General features: G+C 40.3%; 1 protein-coding gene across 1 annotated transcript in view; it reads left to right on the plus strand.

Annotated features, from left to right (window-relative positions):
- Positions 1–2,611: 2,611 nt before the first annotated feature.
- Positions 2,612–22,369, plus strand: part of LOC133449797 (sphingosine kinase 1-like) — a 31,804-nt gene continuing 12,046 nt past the window's right edge. The window contains exons 1-3 of the mRNA XM_061728793.1: positions 2,612–2,669; positions 7,075–7,320; positions 11,075–11,242. Coding sequence (XP_061584777.1) covers positions 2,612–2,669; positions 7,075–7,320; positions 11,075–11,242 — 472 coding nt within the window. The remainder of the gene's footprint in view (positions 2,670–7,074; positions 7,321–11,074; positions 11,243–22,369) is intronic.

Raw genomic sequence — 22,369 nt, forward strand, 5'->3', positions numbered from 1 at the left:
CCTTTGTGGTTCTGGCTCAGCACAAATCCACTTGTGCTCCGAAGCAGTTTCCACTGATTTACAGGCCACATCAGGAGTTAGCACCTCTCCCTGCTCAGACACCCGTAAAAGCTGCTTCCTCTGAAGAACTTCTGCCTGAATCACGTTGTCTGGGAGATTTTTAGGCTTCGTTTCAAACCTAAACATAAAACCTGAGGACTGCTATAAAACTTTTAAGTGTCTGACCCGTTAAAGAAACGGAAAGGGGAGCTGAGATTGCAGAAATATGATGCTAATCTTCATCTGAACGGAGCTGGAGGGCGTTGGGTCGTTTTAGGACGTCCTGCTAACGAGGAACTGCAGTCGTCTGCATCACTCCTTATTTAGATCTAAGTCTAGTCTGAAATAAACCCACAAGGCCACAGCGGCCTCGGTTTAGCAGCAGGTCATTAACGTCTGGTCCCGGTAGCTCGCCGGCCTCTTCTGGCTTCATGGATGGGTAAAGCAGAGTATCGTCTACGTAGCAGTGAATATACCCAGTAATAGTACCTAATGGAAGCAAATGTGGAGTAGGGCTGGGCGATATGGACCAAAAGTCATATCTCGATATTTTCTAGCTAAATGGCGATACTCGATATATATCTCGATATTTTTTCTGTGCCTTAATTGGGGTTTCCCCCAAAGCATTATAGCATAGCATCTCTGTTAGCATCTCTGTTAGCTTCATTTTTTCTGAGGCAAACCCTTAAAAAAACAGTCAGTTTTAATACAAAGCTTCGTGCCAAATGTCACACAGGTTCCTTTATTAACAGAGGTCTGCACAATATCAACATGTATAAAACAATTAAATAAAAATAAGCTGCCTGCATATATAGAATAAAAATGCTTCTTGAATGAAATAAAACAAATATCCCTTTCCTGCATAACAATTAAATTAAAATACACTGTGCAATTAATACAATGTAGACAGTAACAGGCAGACTTTTCCACTGAGGTTGACAGTTGTGCAAATAACAAAACGTTTGTGCAAATCTCAAATAAAACATTCAAGTCAATTTGTCACAAAATAAGCTATATCAAAATCATAAATTTTTTTTTTTTTTTTAAATAATCGATATAAACGATATTGTCTCGTACCATATCGCGTTTGAAAATATATCAATATATATTAAAATTTCGATATATCGCCCAGGCCTAATGTGGAGGGAAAAGTAGCGACCCGAGTTCAGGACCCTGCGGGACACCGTGACCAAGTCCGGCTTGTGAGGATCAATGAACCGTAATCCATCAGATGATCCAGCTAATGTTGGTGTTTTAATCCCCATAACTTTGTCTAAAGCAGCTCTGAGGTCCAACACGACGAGTCCAGACGCATCCGTCATAAACAGAGACGAGAAGGAGCCGATGGCATTTATAGACGGTGATTGGACGTATCTGGCATTTGACATGAGGACGGGCGAGTATTAGGTCAAATACACGATAATCCATTAATCCCTCCGATGTAAAACCTGGACTCCCTCCTAATGGGCATTTGTCAGGGATTAGAGCTCGCAACCTTGCTGATTGTGCGGATAAAACAGAAAAGTACAGTTTTTCATGTCCGTTGCAGCAAAGTTACGACACAGATGAGTCAACACCTGAGAGAGAAATCCACCTGAGTCATTTCCAGCCTCATTCTTGTGTGCTCAAGTGCAAATACGCTCAAGAGACCTGGACAAAGACTCCGTGACGTCAACCAGTTTCTGAAAAGTGGGTTTTACAGCCAGTTTTTCAGGACTTGGTTGATGCCACTTATGGCCTTTTCCACTAGTAGCTACTCAGCGCGCCCCGACCCGGGGACACGCCTCGTCACGCCTCCACCCGCTTTGTCCTCGTCTGTTTTTAGACACCCAGGTGAGAAGTGGGAGGTTTAGAAGCTGCTGTGACGTATTTGATTGTGTATCTAAATGAAGAAGACAACACTAAAGATGTAGAACCTGCAGGAGATGATAGATGTGCTGCTGGGTCTGTGGCTTGTGTTCCATATCAAGTTAAACAATGAGAGTGAAAGAAGCTTCAAGTGGCGACATTTTATTTTTTATTATTTTGTTCGGCGGCACTGATGAGAAATAAAGTCTGATTTATGGTTCCACGTTAAATCGACGGCGTACCCTACGCCATAGGCTCTGCGTAACGCGGAACCATACATTTTCTCAGATGGCAAAAATAAGATTTTTTCAGTTATTTTATTGTCTGAAAAATGGTTCAAATGTTATTTTATTGTCTGGAAAATGGTTCAAATATGTTATTTTGTTATTTGAAAATTTTTTAATTTGTTTTGTTGATGAGAAAATATGTTTCTCTATTTTTCTTATTTTTATGAGGGGGATATATATTGTTTTTCGGCACTACCTTGTTCTCTATAGCTGATAGAACATGAATTACTCCTATGTGGGATCAATAAAGTTCTTATTTTTGCCATCTGAGAAAATTAAATATATTATATTTGGTGCCTAACTGTTTCCCAAGTATATTAGTGCGTATGTGAATGAATAAATGAGGCGTAAAACGTACATTTCTTTGTAGAAAGGCGCTTTATGGAAATAAGTCCATTTACTTGTATTAGTTTACAGAACAGTCTTGAACATCCAATATGGCGGCGACGGTGACGTATCTCAGCAGCGGGCAAAACCACTCGATGCGGCGTCTACGTATATACGTCTATGTGGAAAAGGGCCATTAGTCTGCAGCAGCCAACTATTATACAACTATTTTATGTAATATAATACAATATACTACTGGGGACTGTGGGGGCTGAAAAACAAAACAAAACAAAAAAACCTCACCGTCGACCAGCTTCTCTGCCGGTTTTTGTCTCCTAAATTACGGGATTCCACTTTAGTCCGTGATGTCAGACGGCCGGTGGTTTGATGCCGCTCTCTTAGCTCATTTATCCACCGGAGCGTCCGTCGCTGTCAGACTCCAACCTTCAATCATATCTGCGGCGGTGACGGGACTTTTGTGGGGGTTTTTCCCCAAGTACGATCTGAACCATCTGCAGCAGCTGAACATCCTGGTGCTGCTTCTCTTTCCCTAAACCCCCGAGAACAAACTCTGACGGAGCCTGACAGGTTCCATCTGAATTGCAAATGTTTGCCGGCTGAGTGGTGCATTGTGGGTCGCTGATTGCTGATGGTGAACCGATGTGTGGAAGTGAGACTCCACTGTGACTGATGGATGTACGTCGTTACCGTGTGAATCGTAGCACGGCGGCTACGATCCACAGACAAGTGAACTCTAACGTCATAAAAGTTTATTTAAACCAAACTGGCTCTTCATCCTAAACATTTACACATAAATATACCACTGCAGAGTAGAGCATGAACCTCACCATACGATACATATCACGATAAATCTATCACGATACAAGTGTCACGATACATAAATCACAATACATGTATCACGATACAATACTGATACAATATCGTGATACGATACAATATTTGTATCACGATACAATACTCATATCGTGATACGAGTATCGTATCACGATATAATACTTGTATCATGATACAATATTCGTATCACGATACTTGTATCACGATACGATACTCGTATCACGATACGATACTCGTATCACGATACAATACATGTATCACGATACAATACTTGTATCACGATACGATACTCGTATCACGATACAATACATGTATCACGATACAATACTTGTATCACGATACGATACTCGTATCACGATACAATACTCGTATCACGATACGATATTCGTATCACGATACTGTATCATAATACAATACCTATTGTAACATTGTGATATATGAAAGTATTTTACTGTGGTAACTTAGTCAAAAACACGAGTTGCAGTATATGTACACTGGAGGATACTGATCAGAGGACAAACTGAGTCAAAATGTTGTTTTTAAACAACTGTTCCACTTGATTTAACTGTTTAAAAAAAACGTTATAAACATTATATTAGTGCTAGTTGTAGAATATGAAGAAAATAAAGTGCTGAAATTAGAAACACTGAAATTAGTAGCCAAATGTGTCACTGAATACAGAATATCCAAAATAACGTGCGTTGTTACACAAAAATTTGTGTTTTTTAGTATATGACAAGTCGATATTTTAATAGGTTGACGAAGTATCGCGATATATCGCCGTATCGATATATATATATATATATATATATATATATATATATATATATATATATATATATTTTTTTTTTTTTAGTTTTTGTGGCTCTAGTGGCCCTTTATTCAAGTTGCAGACAGGAAGGGGGTAGAGAGAATGGGGACTACATGCAGTAAAGGTGCACAGGCCGGGATTCAAACCTGCGACTGCTGCAGGAGGACTGTAGCCTCAGTATATGACCCGCTGCTTTACCCACTGCACCACCGAGCGGCCCACTGTATCGATATTGTTTACACCCCTACTGTTACTGTCATTTAGCAGATGCTTTTGTCCAAAGGGACTTACATCTGAGAGAACAAACATACCATTTTGCTCTGGGAAATACAATTAGAGTTCTAGAGTTTATCTTGGTTGCCGTTCTGGGGCCTGAACCTGCAGACCCAAGCCCAGCTCTGTAGCCACTGGACTACCACTACTGCAGAGTCTGCTCTTGTTTAACGACGGTCCACAAACGTCTGGGAGCTGAGGAGACCAGTGTCTGGATCTGACGTAGGATGGACGGATGCTGCTCCACGTCGTTTTAATTTTTTACCCCAGAGTTAGAGGTCTGGACGGCTGGCGGGACCGTTCAGCACCTGGACTCTTCTACCGTGGAGCCGTGGTTTAGATGTGGTTTGGCGTGTGTGTTTTGGCTGCTGCACGACTGAATTTCTCCTCTGGGAGATCAATAAAGTCTTCTATTCTATTCTATTCTATTCTATTCTATTCTATTGGCCTTGTCTTGCTGAAAGATGCAACTCCTTCCCTGAAAGAGCTTTGCATGTTGAGGTTTCCATTCCAGAAGTGACAGTTGGTAGAGACGAAGGAGCCCTGACACCGTCAGAGATTCAGACCTGGTTCCTCTGCTCTTCAGCTCCAGGTGACGTGGCGTTTTGGTTTCCACGTAAAACTTAATTTTTTTTTTTTTTTTTCATTCAAATTTTTATTTGGAACAAAGGTGATACATGTTATACAATATAGCATGCTTACATCATGTCCCTGTTTTTGATATAAAAAAGATAACTAATTCATAAAGAGAGGGAAAAGGGAGAAAAATAATATAAAATATTTCTCACCTTTTTACCTGCTCTTTTCCTAGTATAGCAATGAAAATGGAGAGGGAAACGGAGAAAAAAATAGATAAATAAATAATAAAAATAAATAAATTAAAAAAAAGGAAGGGGGACTAGCTACAAACATGTTCACCTGAAACAATATAATACTTGAAATATCACAGAGTCAAAATATTAAAAACAACAGTAGAGTAGCTCAAGAACTTAGGGGGGGTTAGTGGATTAGTTTCTTCTACTAAAGATTACTTAAAGTGCAATCTAAAGGAGGATACATATTCAGTCCATGACTTCCAGCAGTCTTCAAACTTTTCCTGTTCAAGTCTAATTACAAATGTCAGTTTTTCCATGACAAAAATGTCATGGATAACATTGATCCAGTCCTCAACGGTGGGAGTTTCAGTTTGCAACCACTTTGTAAAACCTTTAATTTTGATGAGGTTTTCCACTTCGGCTCAGTCCATCTGAAATGTTTTGGTCCAGCGGAGACGGGAGTGTTTCTGCATCACGGTTGGCTTCTCCTAGCATGTCTGGACGAGATGGACCGTGCATACAGAGATTCCTCCAGGGTCTTTAGTGTTTACGTCATGTAGATTATGGGATGTTTACAGTTTAACAGCTGGAACATTATTGTGAAACAGTTTCACAGTTTCTAGCTGCAGTTCTTCTCAGATTTATAAGCCCCTAACTGTTTTCTATTTTCTTCAGTGAATCAGATCAGGGCTTTTATTTTGGAATCAGGGTTTATGCAAAAAAATGCAAATCAAATTCAGATATTATCTCAAAAGTTTCTTAGACAGAAGGGTGGATGAAACAAGGAAAAGAAAATAAAGAAAGAGTAAGAGTAATTGATACGATTTTAAAGCCGCACAAAAGGAGTGTTTCCATATAGTTGGACCCAGAAAATAGACATCCCCGGTAGGAATGAGAGATATTTTACCCTTCACGATAAGCCGTCAAAAAAATTCCCCACGGTAAGAATTTGTATCTCACGGTAAAAACGATAAATTCCCATTGATGATGTTTTTGTGTAAAACTGATTTATGGTTCTGTGTTAAATCCACGCACAACGTACGTGAAGGAAGGAAGGAAGGAAGGAAGGAAGGAAGGAAGGAAGGGAGGAAGGAAGGAAGGAAGGAAGGAAGGAAGGAAGGAAGGGAGGAAGGAAGGAAGGAAGGAAGGAAGGAAGGAAGGAAGGAAGGGAGGAAGGGAGGAAGGGAGAAAAGAGGAAGGGAAGGAGAGAGCAGGAGGAAAGAAGGAAGGAAAAAATGAAGGAAGGAAAAAAAGAAGGAAGGAAGGAAAGGGGAGAAGGAAGGGAGAAAACAAGGAAAGGAGGAAGGAAGGAGAGCAGGAGGAAGGAAGGAAGGAAGGAAGGAAGGAAGGAAATGAGCCTGAAAGAAAGAAAGAAAGAAAGAAAGAAAGAAAGAAAGAAAGAAAGAAAGAAAGAAAGAAAGAAAGAAAGAAAGAAAGAAAGAAAGAAAGAAAGAAAGAAAGAAAGAAAGAAAGAAAGGAAGATAAATTCCCGTTGATGACGTTTTTGTGTAACAAACATCTGAGAGCGAGATAGATTTATATAAAAAGGTGGAGTTGAATTGGTATTTTTTTTATCGTCATTTTTATCGTTATCGGGATAAATGCCAGAAATTATCGTGATACATTTTTTAGTCCACACCGCCCAGCCCTAATCCCCGGATTCATCTTGTGGGACCGGGGAATTAGAACCCGGATTTATCCTTTGGGATCCAGGAGTTAGACAGATTCATCTTGTGGGATCCAGGAGTTAGACGGCCCCGGACTGAGTGACTGATACTCTGTGATGGTGGAGCCTCAGGCGACCGTGTCGTCCCTTCAGGCACGTTTGTTTCCTGCACTGACTGTGACACCTGCTGCTCTGCATTCCTGCCGTACAACCACCTGCACCAAACCCTCTTTGATGAGAGGAAACCGGTTCCCTCTGGTCCCGCCCAGCGCTGCTCCCTCAGAGCCGCCAGACGGGTTCTGATGAAATCCAGAGGGCTGCTGGGAAACTCCGTGCACGTGTGCAGGCACGTGCACGTCCCACTGATGTCGGAGAACAGAGGATTCTGGGATCAAGACGGCAGGTTTTATTTCCTCGTCTCTGTTTTCTGACGGAGGAGTTACACAAACGTTTCTTACGAAAGGAGATGAGAAGAACTGAACAGAACGGAACAGTTTCCCGGTCCGGCTCGGTTCAGCAGGTCCGGCGGTGTCCAGACATGGATCGGGAACTAGGGATGGGCGGTATGGACTAAAAAATGTATCACGATAATTTCTGGCATTTATCCCGATAACGATAAAAAAAAAACCAATTCAACTCCACCTTTGTAACTATAAATCTATCACCACATTCAGTCTTTGGAGCCAAATCACTGCTCTAAAAGATACTAAATACTACTAAACTACACCAATTAAATTGAATTAATAAAAAACAATTAAATTAGTTACATCTGTACTGCAAAACTGGAATGACTCAAATGAAACAAGTTTGAAATGTAAGAACAGATTCAACATTTATTCAAACTGCATGGCGTAAACAGTGGGATAACAAACAGCAATAGTACCTTGTCCTTCAAGTTTTCTTAGCTTATAAAATCACAACGTAGAAAAAAAATACAAACTGATGAATAAAGAAACACGACAAATAAATAAAAGTTCACTGAAAATAAAATCCAATCAGTGATGACCTCTTGTAATATAAATAAAATGTGCAAATTAAACTGTGGTTGGAACATGCCACAAATTAGATACTATTGCAATTTTTGTTTTGTAATAGTCAAACGTTTTATCAAAATGTAACAACCGTTTCCTTCTGTTTTTGCAGACTCTGCACATAATAGATGATGTTTGCTCCTCGTCTCTCTTTAAATCCAAACCAGTTCCAGATAACGGAGCTGGAGCCTCGTTTAACAACGAGCTCCTCGCTCTCAGATCCGCCATGTTTGTTATACAAAACATCATCAACGGGAATTTATCCTTTTTACAGCGAGATACAAATTCTTACCGTGGGGAATTTTTTTGACGGTATATCGTGAACGGTAAAATATCACCCATTCCTACCGGGAACCTGCGACTGAGACCCAGCTTTCTCTTTACTTTCTCTTTATTGGTGAAATTGTAAGGATTGTATTTTATTATTTTATGTGTGCAATGTTGGACCCCAGGAAGAATAGCAGTGAAGACTAATGGGGGTCCGTAATAAATACATAAATACATTTCAAGTTTTTTTCTAACAATAAAGGAAGTAAAAAAATAAACAAATAAAAATAAAATAAGAGAACAAACAGGTTGACTTAGGGCATACATTAATAAAAATAAAGAAAACCCTAACAAAAACAGGATTTTACATTCCTCAGAATATACAGGACTGTCTCAGAAAATTAGAATATTGTGATAAAGTTCTTTATTTTGTTGTAATGCAATTTAAAAAACAAAAATGTCATACATTCTGGATTCATTACAAATCAACTGAAATATTGCAAGCCTTTTATTATTTAAATATTGCTGATCATGGCTTACAGTTTAAGAATAAGATTCCCAGAATATTCACATTTTTTGAGATAGGATATTTGAGTTTTCTTAAACTGCAAACAGCAATATTAAAATAATAAAAGGCTTGCAATATTTCAGTTGATTTGTAATGAATCCAGAATGGATGACATTTTTGTTTTTGTAATTGCATTACAGAAAATCACAATATTATAATTTTCTGAGACAGTCCATCTTTCCCAGTATTTTATATCCTGCTGCTCAGCCTGTAATCTTGAGGAGAAGGTCAGTTTTTCCGTGCAACGTATATATATCCTCAACTATTGTGGTCCAGTCGTCCTTTGATGGCAGATTTGGCCTTCTGTCTCGCAGCCAAGAGAACTTTACAGAGCTAGTTGTCCTGGGCGATAAGTCCATCTGGGATCTTACCCAATCTCAAGTTTTTAGTCCGAAAATTGTCTGTAATTCTTCAGTAAATTCTTGCCAGTATGGTTGAATAAGGGGGCAGAATACATGGAAGTGTTCTGCCGTTGTCTGTCCACGCGGCCTCCAGCATAAATCCTGACCCTGGAAACCTGGCCGGTTAAATTTCAGTTTTGGAGTGATAAAGAATCTGACCAGGAACCCAGTGGTCTGGCTCTGGACAGACCTGCTGTCTCCTGGAGGTCTTGACGGTCTTGAGACTTCGTGGTCCCGGCCCAGACTCAAGACCCCCGGTACCGGACGGAGCTCTGCAGCTCCAGAACACACCCGGGTCTGGTCCAGGTTCCACAGTAGACGGTCTTTTCTTTGAAGGATTCATTAATGAACACAGAGATGATGTGATGTCAAAAAGGTCCGGTTGTGCCTCGACTGTCCAGAGGACGTTTTTCTCCCAGAAGCTTTGTGGTTCGTCAACAAGTACTTAGACAAATCATAGTCAGGCTTTTTTTACGATGGTTTTCCATCAGTAAAGTTCTTATCGGTGGTCCAGTTTGGTTCCAACAGTGATGAATCTCTTTGGAAGTTGTTCTGGACTCTTTGGTTTCCATCCGTATTATTATTATTATTATTATTATTATTATTATTATTATTATTATTATTATTATTATTATTATTATTATTATTATTATTATTATTATTATTATTATTATTATTATTATTATTATTATTATTATTATTATTATTATTATTATTATTATTATTATTATTATTATTATTATTATTATGTCCAATTGTACCGTATTGACCCGAATATAAGACGACCCTGATTGTAAGACGACCCCCTCTTTTTCAAGACTCAAATTTGAAAAAAGACTTTTTAACACCAAATTAAATTTTTATACAGAAAATAATTACAGTACATCTGAAACAAATGATTATAACAATATATTTGAGAGAAAAAGCATGTTATTTTGCCTCATTCAAATCATGATCTTGAAGTTTGCATCATAACTTCTTCGACCCACTTTTCTCCAGATTGTCGCTACGTTTCAGCATTTTCTGTTATCTCTTCTGTTATTTCCTTGTCTTTTCTTTCTTACCGCTATTTTTTATTTTTCTTCTTCATGCTACTGCTATTTTTATTTTTCTTCTTCGTGACAGTGGTTTGCTTTGGCCTGGGGAGTTAAATTCAGCATTCGCTTTAAAGATATCTGGCGCCATCTAGTGGTGTGAATGGGTATAACGTCTAGACCCCGAATGGAAGACGACGCCCACTTTTTCAGTCTTATTTCAATGCAAAAAACCCCGTCTTATATTCGGGCCAATACGGTAGTCACAGGGACATCCAGGTGCTTGGAGACGGTCACCATGGAAATGCGATTTTACAACCTTTTCTGTAGGAACCAATTCTTTTGTTAAGGCTAAAATTAGATGCTGCATATTGTTACGATACGTAACATTATTAGCAAGTATTAGCAAGTATTAGCAAACACACGTAACCATGTAACCCATGACGACACGTTACAGAATTAAAAACACTAAATCAGCACAAAAGAGTGGACTCAGTGGAAACAAGGGGCCACCGATCGATTGACGTTTTCAGCTGCAGCAGAAGAGCTGGAGCCTCCGGGCAGAGACATTTATTATCCTAAAGTCTTGTTTCCTATGAGAGCAATCGAGATGCAGGTCTAGAGTCTAGAGTCTTGTCCAGAGTCCAGACCAGAGTCCAGAGTCCAGAGTCCAGAGTCTAGTCCAGAGTCCAACAACTTTCATCATGAATGGATTCAGACTCTGAGGATCCTGTTGGTCCCAGTCTGACTCCGCCCACATGACCTCACATGACCTCGGAAGTAAAAACTGCTGCCTAAACTCAAACCGACCGGCCCGGCGTCACCGTCTCCCTCCCTCTCTCTCCTCTGCAGGCGTCTGGCCGGGTGAGGTGGGCTTGCCGGGCGAGCCGGGCCGGCGGCGCCGGATGATGCTGCTGGTGAACCCGGAGAGCGGGAAGGGGGCGGCGCTCAGCCGCTACAACAGCCACATCCAGCAGATGCTGAGAGACGCCGGCGTGGCCAACACGCTGGTCATCACCGGTGAGTCACTGACTAATACATCATTTATACAGTCAGGAACATTAACATTCACAGATATTCTTTATTTAGAAACATCAGAAATATTATTTCGAGTTAAGAATAAAAGCCTTCCTACTTGTATTCAACATTTCTTCAGATTAAAAGAAACAAATTATAATTTAAGAAGGCCTAGGTCTTTGAAACATGTGAGGACTAATGTTAAATACTACAGAAGAGAAAAATAAAAATATTTTAGAGGAGGAAGATTTTTTTTTTTCATTATGCACTTCGAGAAAAAAGTCGAAATTTTGAGAAAAAAGTCTAAATGTATTTCAACTTTTTTCACGATATTTTGACTTTATTCTTGAAATTGTATTTCAACATTATTCTCGACAAATTGACTTTATTCTCGAAATTGTATTTCAACATTATTCTCCACATTTCGACTTTTTTCTCGAAGTGCACAATAAAAAAAAATCTCCCTAATATATTTTCTCCTGCATGACCGTGGATGGGTGGAGCCAGTGCCTCATTATCACAGAGCCAACTTTTAAGGCCATAATAACGTTATTATCCCTTATATGAGAAATAGATTTTAGTTTTCTTGCTGGTTTGAGACTAAACAGAGAAAAGTGTTGAGACCCAGCCGGTCTGTTTACCCTGACGTTTGCACAAAAATGCAAACACACGTCGGTTTCCAGCACAAACTGTTTACTTATGATTGAAACTGGACCGGAGCCCCGCCAGCTCCGTCGTTGACTCTCTACCGGGAACACAAACGCCTGGTGAGAGATAATATAAGAAACAGGCCTGAAAAATAACCATTTCTGTGCTGCCACCAAACATAAGATCACGCTCCAGATTGCACATATATATTATTATTCTGGATGTGGTACAAACCAGATTTGACCAAAGTAAATTTACGACTTTTTAATGCCATTTTCAAACAAAATCTAAGACCAAAAAGACAAGTCGACTAAGAAATCCAGCGCTGAGGTCGAGGTTGCCAGATCTGACAGGTTCCAGCCCAAACGCGATGTAAAACCCGCCAAAATTATGAAAAAAAACAGCCCAAATCATACATTATCTATGTTAAAACCATAAATTATTAAATGCGTAATAAATTTCAAGCTTCACAACACCACTAAATAGCCCTTAAAAAAAGTTCAGGCTCCAAACAAAGACTACAATTAAATTGAGTAAATTAAAGCAAATCAAACATCAGTGAGTTTATCATGTAAGTTTCTACTTTTCTCTGCCATAATGGCAACTTTTGTGTTAATTTCTCCTAAATATTTAGTAAAAACCAGGAAAAGCAGCACAAATGTATATTTTTCAGCCCAATTGGACTGAAACCTGCCCAACCTGGCAACACAGATTTAGAACCTCTGCAGATTCTCCTCAAAACGATGAAATAAACTTTTTAATGATGACTGGATACATTCCTTCTAAAATTAAGACCCTTGGATTGAGATTCAAGACAAATTAAGACATTTAAAGGCCTTATTTAAGTCTTTTCAAGGACCCGCCGCCTCCCTGTGATTTTAGAAAAACCTCTCCAGGAAGAATTGTTCTCCCCCCTGAAGGTGAAAGTGAAGGTTTCCTGCGTCGGAGTTAGGGCTGTTCGATTTTGCCCAAAAATAAAATCTCGATTTTTCTCTCTCAAAATCCGATTTTCGATTACGATTATTTTGTGAATTGACAAAAGGCAAAGAAATATGCCGTTTTTTTATTGAACATTTGCCCCATTGGGCTTTAAGTGCAAACTTTGCTCTTATTAAACCAAAAATGAATGAATAAAGTGCAAAACTCTGTAAAATAAGTTGAAAAAAAGTTAAAAAAAATATAATAAAATATAAAGTTTTATCTCTGAAAAAAAAATCAGCAAATCAGCACTTGCAAACATACAGTAAGTTATATTTCCAATTAAATAAAACAAGACATTTTCTAATTAAACTAAACTGGGTCTTTGCATGCTACATAATAATGCAACCCATGAAGGAGGTAGAGGTGTGTAATGTCAGTCATTACATTTGCTGTTCACATTTGCAAGTTTTTTGCAAGGAACACGAGCCGGTCTACCGGTGGCATGTTACAACACCCCCTCATACACTAAAGAGCCTCTCCGATGGGGCACTTGTCGCAGGTATTAAGAGGTATTTCCATCAATCATTAATATGGTATCAATCATTAATATGTGTGCAGACAAGGTAAAAAAAAAATAAATAAAAAAAAGTGAAAAATCGATTTTACGATTTTCACGTTTTAACATCGTTCTGATTACATAATCGCGATTACGATTTAAAATCGATTAATCGAACAGCCCTAGTCGGAGTACGACGTCGTACGTTTACATCTCTACTTGAGTGTTTTATAATGTCTCGGTTTGAGGCGTCGGCCGACTTGAGGTTCCAACAACTTAGTAATTGTAGTAAAAGTGAAACTCTAAAGTGCTCGTTGATGATTAAGACTCGGCTTCAGTGCTGTTACTAATATTTAATGATCTCTGCTCAGGGGTCATTATCAGGGTCTCTGAAAAGACCATAGAAATAAAATTAAATATACGGAAAAAGGAAGAAGAAAGGGTTCCAGTCTGGGCCCAAATCCAGCTGGGAACTGGTCCAGAGGAAACACCAGGAATAGATTGATGGATGGATGGCCTCTCCTTCTCCTCCTTCTCCTCCCGACCACAACAACCAGCCCTGGAAACGGGGGGGAAACCCGGGATGAGGTCACCGGCCCGACGGATCAGCCCGGCCGCTTCAGGAGAACGTCTGAAGTCGGGATGTCATAAATCTAGGGACGGCGTGTGTGACCACAGAAATGCAAACGGAGGCCGAGCGGCGGGTTGGCAGCGTCCGCTAGCTCTGCTAGCTCTGGGCCAGACGCCGTTCTCAGGCGTTTATACTCCCACCACCTCGGTTCCCCCGCCGGCAGTACTCGAGTTGTAAATAAAATCAGGGGGGATGGTGGATTTTATCATATGGGGACAGATAATTTGTGCTGATTACAAATAATATAATATATTACAAATAATAGCAGTGACCAAAACAGCTGCAGAAATACTGCAGGAATGACATAGCAGCAGTTAAATGCAGCCTTCTGTAAGCTTTAAATATCCACTGGGCTTACATCAAATACATCAAAACACAACAATAAAAACACTTTTCTGAACTTATCAATATGACTCTGTCCTTCACAGGATAAGTAAAATGGATCACTGCAAAAACTCACAATCTTAACAAGAATATTTGTCTTATTTGTAGTTAAAATGTCTCATTTTAGTAAAAAAAATGTCATTACACTTAAAACAAGACTCATCACTGGAAAAAACAACAATTTTCACCTGTTTCAAGTAGATTTTCACTTAAAATAAGTAGAAAAATCTGCCAGTGGAACAAGATTTTTTTGCTTGTTATAAGAAGATAAATCTTGTCCCACTGGCAGATTTTTCTACTTATTTCAAGTGAAAATTTACTTGAAACAGGTGAAAATTGTCAAATAAGTTATTTTTCTGGTGATGACTCTAAGGACCCGATTTACTAAGATCCTAAATAAAGAGTACTAAATTGCGTGTGCACTGAAAAAGTTTGCACGTGCTGTTGTTGCGTGGTTTGCGGGTGATCAACTAAGATTGCGTGCGCAATTGAAACAGGTGCAAACAGCAGTATTTAAATGAGGTGTTGCGCGTCTTACGGTTTGCGGCGCAAACTTTGCGCCATGGAGAGTCTGGATGGAAAGCAGGATATAGTCGCAAGCGCAAAATGAAATTTGACGAGTTGGAGTTAGAGATATTAGTGGAAGAGGCAAATTGTTGTGCCGTATTCAGCACCCCTGCCGTGAAAAGCACCCCCTCGTATATTCAATGATAAGTAGACCAAGAAAAAAAACAACACACTGACACTTCAATATATTTATATATACACACTCACACAAACACATACTTAGGAGTTCATATTATATATATTTACAAATATTATGGAAGACAACACAGTAAGCAGGCTATTAATTAATGACATCAATAACCATTTACCCGATTTTTTTTTTTTTTTTTACCCGAATCCATGAGCGCATTTAAACATGAATCATTAACACAAAACTGGACGCTAAACAGAACGTGACACGGAATGAGAATATCATTTTTGTCAGACGAGGGGGTGCTTTTCACGGCCGGGTGCTGAATACGGCACAACACCGGGGTATGACAACTGCAGAACAAGTATAGGCGCACAATAAGAAACACTTTTTTCTCCATGAAAACACATGATTTATTTATTATCACAAATAAAAAAATGAATGTGCCTCCTGTGGCAACCTTTTGCTGAATAATACTCGATTTAACGTTCAAATAAAATATTTCTCCTTTTGCATGCAGATTAGCACCTTCCTTTCGAACGTATTAAATACAGACGCAATCACAATCCCCGCAAAAACTTTCAGGCTTGGTAAATCTCATTGCGCGTGGTAAATGGACCAATTTGCATCTTCCCCTCCCAGTATTTAGCGCTTTCTGGCGGGTACGCCCCATATTGATTATTCATCAGGGCAAAAGTACTAAATGAATAGCGTGTGCTATTTTGCGCATTTGAGAGGCGCAGTCCTCTTTGCACGCTGTTAGTAGATCAGCTGGCACATTGGTTTGCGGGTGATGTCAAGTTTGCACACGTTTTTACGCACGCAAACCTTTAGTAAATCGGGCCCTAAATGTTGAAATAGCAGTAAAACCACATTCATTGATGAAATGACATAAGGGATGGAAAGGGGGGATGGCAGTTTTACAGGGGGGATGATTTGGACCGTTTTTATTTCAGGAGGGGATGCCATCCCCCCTCATCCCCCCTCATCTCCAGTACTGCCCGCCGGTCCGATCCCCACCAGCGCTGGACATCAGCAGGATTCAGCGAGGCTCGTCTCTCCCCGGTTTCCTGGCGTCCATCGCAGCTGCACCATTCTTGAATCTAAAAAACAAACACGTTTCCAGACGTTTCAGACACTCGGAAGAACTGACGATAAACTTTCAAATGCAGTCGTGTAGAAAAGTTAACAGCTTCTCTTTTAACCTCGTGTTTTTGTGTTGAATATAAAATAATCTGATCTGGTAGTTCCTGCTGTTGGACAGAAACAACCTCAGGCAAAAAATATTTATATTCACAGTAGGGCTGTTCGATTTTGCCCAAAAATAAATCTTGATTTTTTTTTTCTCTCAAAATCCGATTTTCGATTACGATTACGATTATTTTGTGAATTGACAAAAGGCAAAGAAATGATTTCAAATATGCTGTTTTTTTATTGAACATTTGCCCCATTGGGCTTTAAGTGCAAACTTTGCTCTTATTAAACCAAAAATGAATGAATAAAGTGCAAAACTCTGTAAAATAAGTTGAAAAAAAGTTTTAAAAAATATAATAAAATATAAAGTTTTATCTCTGAAAAAATCAGCAAATCAGCACTTGCAAACATACAGTAAGTTATATTTCCAATTAAATAAAACAAGACATTTTCTAATTAAACTAAACTGGGTCTTTGCATGCTAAATAATAATGCAACCCATGAAGGAGGTAGAGGTGTGTAATGTCAGTCATTACATTTGATATTCACATTTGCAAGTTTTTTGCAAGGAACACGAGCCGGTCTAGCGGTGGCATGTTAGTATATCACCATGGTTACAACGCCCCCTCCTGCACTAAAGAGCCTCTCCGATGGGGCACTTGTCCCAGGTATTGAGAGGTATTTCCATCAATCATTAATATGGTATCAATCATTAATGTGTGTGCAGACAAGGTAAAAAATAAATAAATAAATAAAAAAAAAGTGAAAAATCGATTTTACGATTTTCACGTTTTAACATCGTTCTAATTACATAATCGCGATTACGATTTAAAATCGATTAATCGAACAGCCCTAATTCACAGAGACAAACTTGATAAAAATGAAGCCAAAAAGTTAAAAGAAAGTGGAAACATATCATGTGGGCAATACTAAGTAAATACCCCTCAACAGTTAAATGATCCACATGTATCAAGAGAAACTTGATGTTTCCTTCAGCAGGAACTCTCCGTAGATGTTTCCTTCAGCAGGAACTCTCCGTAGATGTTTCCTTCAGCAGGAACTCTCCGTAGATGTTTCCTTCAGCAGGAACTCTCCGTAGATGTTTCCTTCAGCAGGAACTCTCCGTACATGTTTCCTTCAGCAGGAACTCAGTAGATGTTTCCTTCAGCAGGAACTCTCCGTACATGTTTCCTTCAGCAGGAACTCTCCGTAGATGTTTCCTTCAGCAGGAACTCAGTAGATGTTTCCTTCAGCAGGAACTCTCCGTACATGTTTCCTTCAGCAGGAACTCTCCCTAGATGTTTCCTTCAGCAGGAACTCTCCGTAGATGTTTCCTTCAGCAGGAACTCTCCGTACATGTTTCCTTCAGCAGGAACTCAGTAGATGTTTCCTTCAGCAGGAACTCTCCGTAGATGTTTCCTTCAGCAGGAACTCTCCGTACATGTTTCCTTCAGCAGGAACTCAGTAGATGTTTCCTTCAGCAGGAACTCTCCGTAGATGTTTCCTTCAGCAGGAACTCTCCGTACATGTTTCCTTCAGCAGGAACTCTCTGTAGATGTTTCCTTCAGCAGGAACTCTCTGTAGATGTTTCCTTCAGCAGGAACTCTCCGTACATGTTTCCTTCAGCAGGAACTCTCCGTACATGTTTCCTTCAGCAGGAACTCTCTGTAGATGTTTCCTTCAGCAGGAACTCTCCGTAGATGTTTCCTTCAGCAGGAACTCTCCGTAGATGTTTCCTTCAGCAGGAACTCTCCGTAGATGTTTCCTCCTGCAGGAACTCTCCGTAGATGTTTCCTTCAGCAGGAACTCTCCGTAGATGTTTCCTTCAGCAGGAACTCTGTAGATGTTTCCTTCAGCAGGAACTCTCCGTAGATGTTTCCTTCAGCAGGAACTCTCCGTACATGTTTCCTTCAGCAGGAACTCTCTGTAGATGTTTCCTTCAGCAGGAACTCTCCGTACATGTTTCCTTCAGCAGGAACTCTCTGTAGATGTTTCCTTCAGCAGGAACTCTCTGTAGATGTTTCCTTCAGCAGGAACTCTCCGTACATGTTTCCTTCAGCAGGAACTCTCCGTAGATGTTTCCTTCTGCAGGAACTCTCTGTAGATGTTTCCTTCAGCAGGAACTCTCCGTACATGTTTCCTTCAGCAGGAACTCTCCGTAGATGTTTCCTTCTGCAGGAACTCTCCGTAGATGTTTCCTTCAGCAGGAACTCTCCGTACATGTTTCCTTCAGCAGGAACTCTCTGTAGATGTTTCCTTCAGCAGGAACTCTCCGTAGATGTTTCCTTCTGCAGGAACTCTCCGTAGATGTTTCCTTCAGCAGGAACTCTCCGTACATGTTTCCTTCAGCAGGAACTCTCCGTACATGTTTCCTTCAGCAGGAACTCTCCGTACATGTTTCCTTCAGCAGGAACTCTCTGTAGATGTTTCCTTCAGCAGGAACTCTCCGTAGATGTTTCCTTCAGCAGGAACTCTCTGTAGATGTTTCCTTCAGCAGGAACTCTCCGTACATGTTTCCTTCAGCAGGAACTCTCTAGATGTTTCCTTCAGCAGGAACTCTCTAGATGTTTCCTTCAGCAGGAACTCTCCGTACATGTTTCCTTCAGCAGGAACTCTCCGTACATGTTTCCTTCAGCAGGAACTCTCCGTACATGTTTCCTTCAGCAGGAACTCTGTAGATGGGAGGGAGGAAGGAAGGAAGGAAGGAAGGAAGGAAGGAAGGAAGGAAGGAAGGAAGGAAGGAAGGAAGGAAGGAAGGAAGGAAGGAAGGAAGGAAGGAAGGAAGGAAGGAAGAAAACAAGGAAAGAAGGAAGGAAGGGAAGAAGGAAGGAAAGAAGGAAGGAAGGGAAGAAGGAAGGAAGGGAAGAAGGAAGGAAGGAAGGGAGGAAAGGGGAGAAGGAAGGAAGGAAGGAAGGAAGGAAGGAAGGAAGGGAGGAAAGGGGAGAAGGAAGGAAGGAAGGAAGGAAGGAAGGGAGGAAGGGAGGGAGGAAAGGGGAGAAGGAAGGAAAGAAGGAAGGAAGGGAAGAAGGAAGGAAAGAAGGAAGGAAGGGAGGAAAGGGGAGAAGGAAGGAAGGAAGGAAGGGAAGAAGGAAGGAAGGAAGGAAGGGAGAAAACAAGGAAAGAAGGAAGGAAGGAAGGAAGGAAAGAGGAAGGAAGGAAATGAGCCAGAAAGAAAGAAAGAAAGAAAGAAAGAAAGAAAGAAAGAAAGAAAGAAAGAAAGAAAGAAAGAAAGAAAGAAAGAAAGAAAGAAAGAAAGAAAGAAAGAAAGAAAGAAAGAAAGAAAGAAAGAAAGAAAGAAAGAATTCCCGTTGATACATTTTTGTGTAACAAACATGGCGGATCTGAGAGTGAGATAGATTTATAGTTAAACAGATGGAGTTGAATTGGTATTTTTTTTTATCGTCATTTTTATCGTTATCGGGATAAATGCCAGAAATGATCGTGATACATTTTTTTAGTCCATACCGCCCATCCCTATTCTCAACCAGGTTCAGGTCTGGACTTGGACCAGGTCTTTCCAGGACCTGGACCTGGGATCGTTTCCTGTCACATGACCCAGTTTCAGCTTCAGATATGAGACAGATGTCTTCACATGTGTCTAGATTAGACACCAGAGGGGGTCATGGTCCACTATGTGTCCAGGTCCAGACCATCACACTTTTTCTTACGGTTCTTAGTTTGGGTAAATATCATTTTGATTTTTTTACACTTTTTTTATCTTGAAATCTTTCTCACTGCTCAACATCGAGCTCTTGTCCAGATTGATCTGCATCAACACGTGCTTCTCTAAAACCCCTGCTCATGTCTTTCCCTCTTGGCATTGTGTTAACGAGGCCTGCACACCTGCTGCTGATGTCATCAATAGGTGATGACACACACACACACACACACACACACACACACACACACACACACACACACACACACACACACACACACACACACACACACACACACACACACACACACACACACACACACACACACACACACCATGCTCGTTTCTCTCCTCTCGCTGAAACCGTCTAGTTTTCACGCCGTCGCCGTGGCGATGCCGATCAACCGCCTCCGCCCCAGATATCGTCCAGACGCTGTTATGTAATAAATACATAATAATAATAATAATAATAATAATAATAATAATAATAAATACACACTTACACACTAAATCCCCCTTTTGCCCTAAATGCTTTGTCATAATTGTCCATGTTTTCATAGTAACGTCTGTAATCTGACTCTATGGCTCAGACGTCGACGGCAGCTGGATGCTCATCAACATCTTTGATTGACAGCTGGATGCTCATCAGTATCTTTGATTGACAGCTGGATGCTCATCATCAGTATCTTTGATTGACAGCTGGATGCTCATCATCAGTATCTTTGATTGACAGCTGGATGCTCATCAGTATCTTTGATTGACAGCTGGATGCTCATCAGTATCTTTGATTGACAGCTGGATGCTCATCAGTATCTTTGATTGACAGCTGGATGCTCACCAGCATCTTTGATTGACAGCTGGATGCTCATCAGCATCTTTGATTGACAGCTGGATGCTCATCAGTATCTTTGATTGACAGCTGGATGCTCATCAGCATCTTTGATTGACAGCTGGATGCTCATCAGTATCTTTGATTGACAGCTGGATGCTCATCAGTATCTTTGATTGACAGCTGGATGCTCATCAGCATCTTTGATTGACAGCTGCATCTTTGATTGACAGCTGGATGATGTCACCGACATCTTTGATTGACAGCTGGATGCTCTCATAGATTTTGTTTGTGGCCTCAAAAATCCAAACAACACTTTATTTAGAAATAAATTAAATATTATTTGAATTAACTTTCATACAGAAGCGGTTTTGTGGAATAAGAGTTAAATATAATACACTGGACCCAGACGGGACCCCTAACCCCCCAGTTTTGGTCCTTCACACCCACATAGAGCCTTTAGTCCAGGAACCGGCGCTGGTGTCACAGCGACGGCCCGGGCTGATCTGAGGGCGGCGGGGGGGGGGGGGCAGGAAGTGTCCGTGATAAACACCGACCAGCCCTCTGGAGTCTCTGAGGATGATGAGCTGTTTTCTATTCCTCTCTGGGAAAACAGAGACAGGGAGGTAAATGTGGACACAGCGCCGGCGTCTGGGTGGAGATCTAACCAAGGGATTTATTAACCGTGGGAGGATCACCGTCAGAGCAGCTCGTTCAGAGGAGTTTGGGGGGATATGTCATCGTTAGGAGGAGACTGACTCCGGGTAGAAACGCTGACGACATTTTACTGGAAGAACAGGAAACTGCACATAAATAAACCATGAAATGTGGCAGAGCATCACCTCGGCTAATGCCCCCCCGGCTTTTCCCTGCAGAGTAAATTATTATAAGGTTTAGCCGAGGAAGACACTTCCTGTTTCCTACCATGCACTAAAGTCAAAGTAAAAAAACTTGGATACTCTCAGTACCGTGATATTACCATCGCTGGTATTTCATTATCGTAATATACATTTTTTTGCTCAAGTCACTTTAAACTCAAGTCACTTTAAGATACAATCCATACTGATTTTAAATCCTGCTAAATCTATTTTGCTACTATGTATGCTTTATGTTTGTTCCCTTGTTTGATTGTATCGTTTGACTGAATTGTTTTTGTTTTCTGTGGGGACTGCGGGTGAAAACTAGCATTTCTGCTAAAACCCGGTGTGTTTACTCTGCTTAATGTCGTGTTCATTAATATGCATTGTCCCGTCTAAAGTAAACTTAAACTTAAACTTAAAAAAGGTCAGTCATCTTTATTGTCAATTTTTCACAAAATACAAGAAATCGAAAGTACATTTCCCTCTAGTCCGACATTGTCCGACAAATAAAGATAAATTACGAGTAAACAGCAAACAGATTTAAAACTAAGTTAAATAGTAAAAATAGTTAAAATACTTTATACAAAGCGCTCTTTTCTTCGTTTGTGATTTTTTTTTTTGGGGTTGTTTTGGTTTTTTGGCACAATAGTTGTCCTTATTTCTTTGATTCACTGTGACCGGAAAAACCGAAGCTAAACAAAGTATCAGCTAGCGCTGTGGGGGGGTTTTGCACCGCGGAGAAATGGAGTGAC

This window comes from Cololabis saira, chromosome 1 (genome assembly GCF_033807715.1).
Source record: "Cololabis saira isolate AMF1-May2022 chromosome 1, fColSai1.1, whole genome shotgun sequence".
NCBI classification, from domain to species: Eukaryota; Metazoa; Chordata; class Actinopteri; order Beloniformes; family Belonidae; genus Cololabis; species Cololabis saira.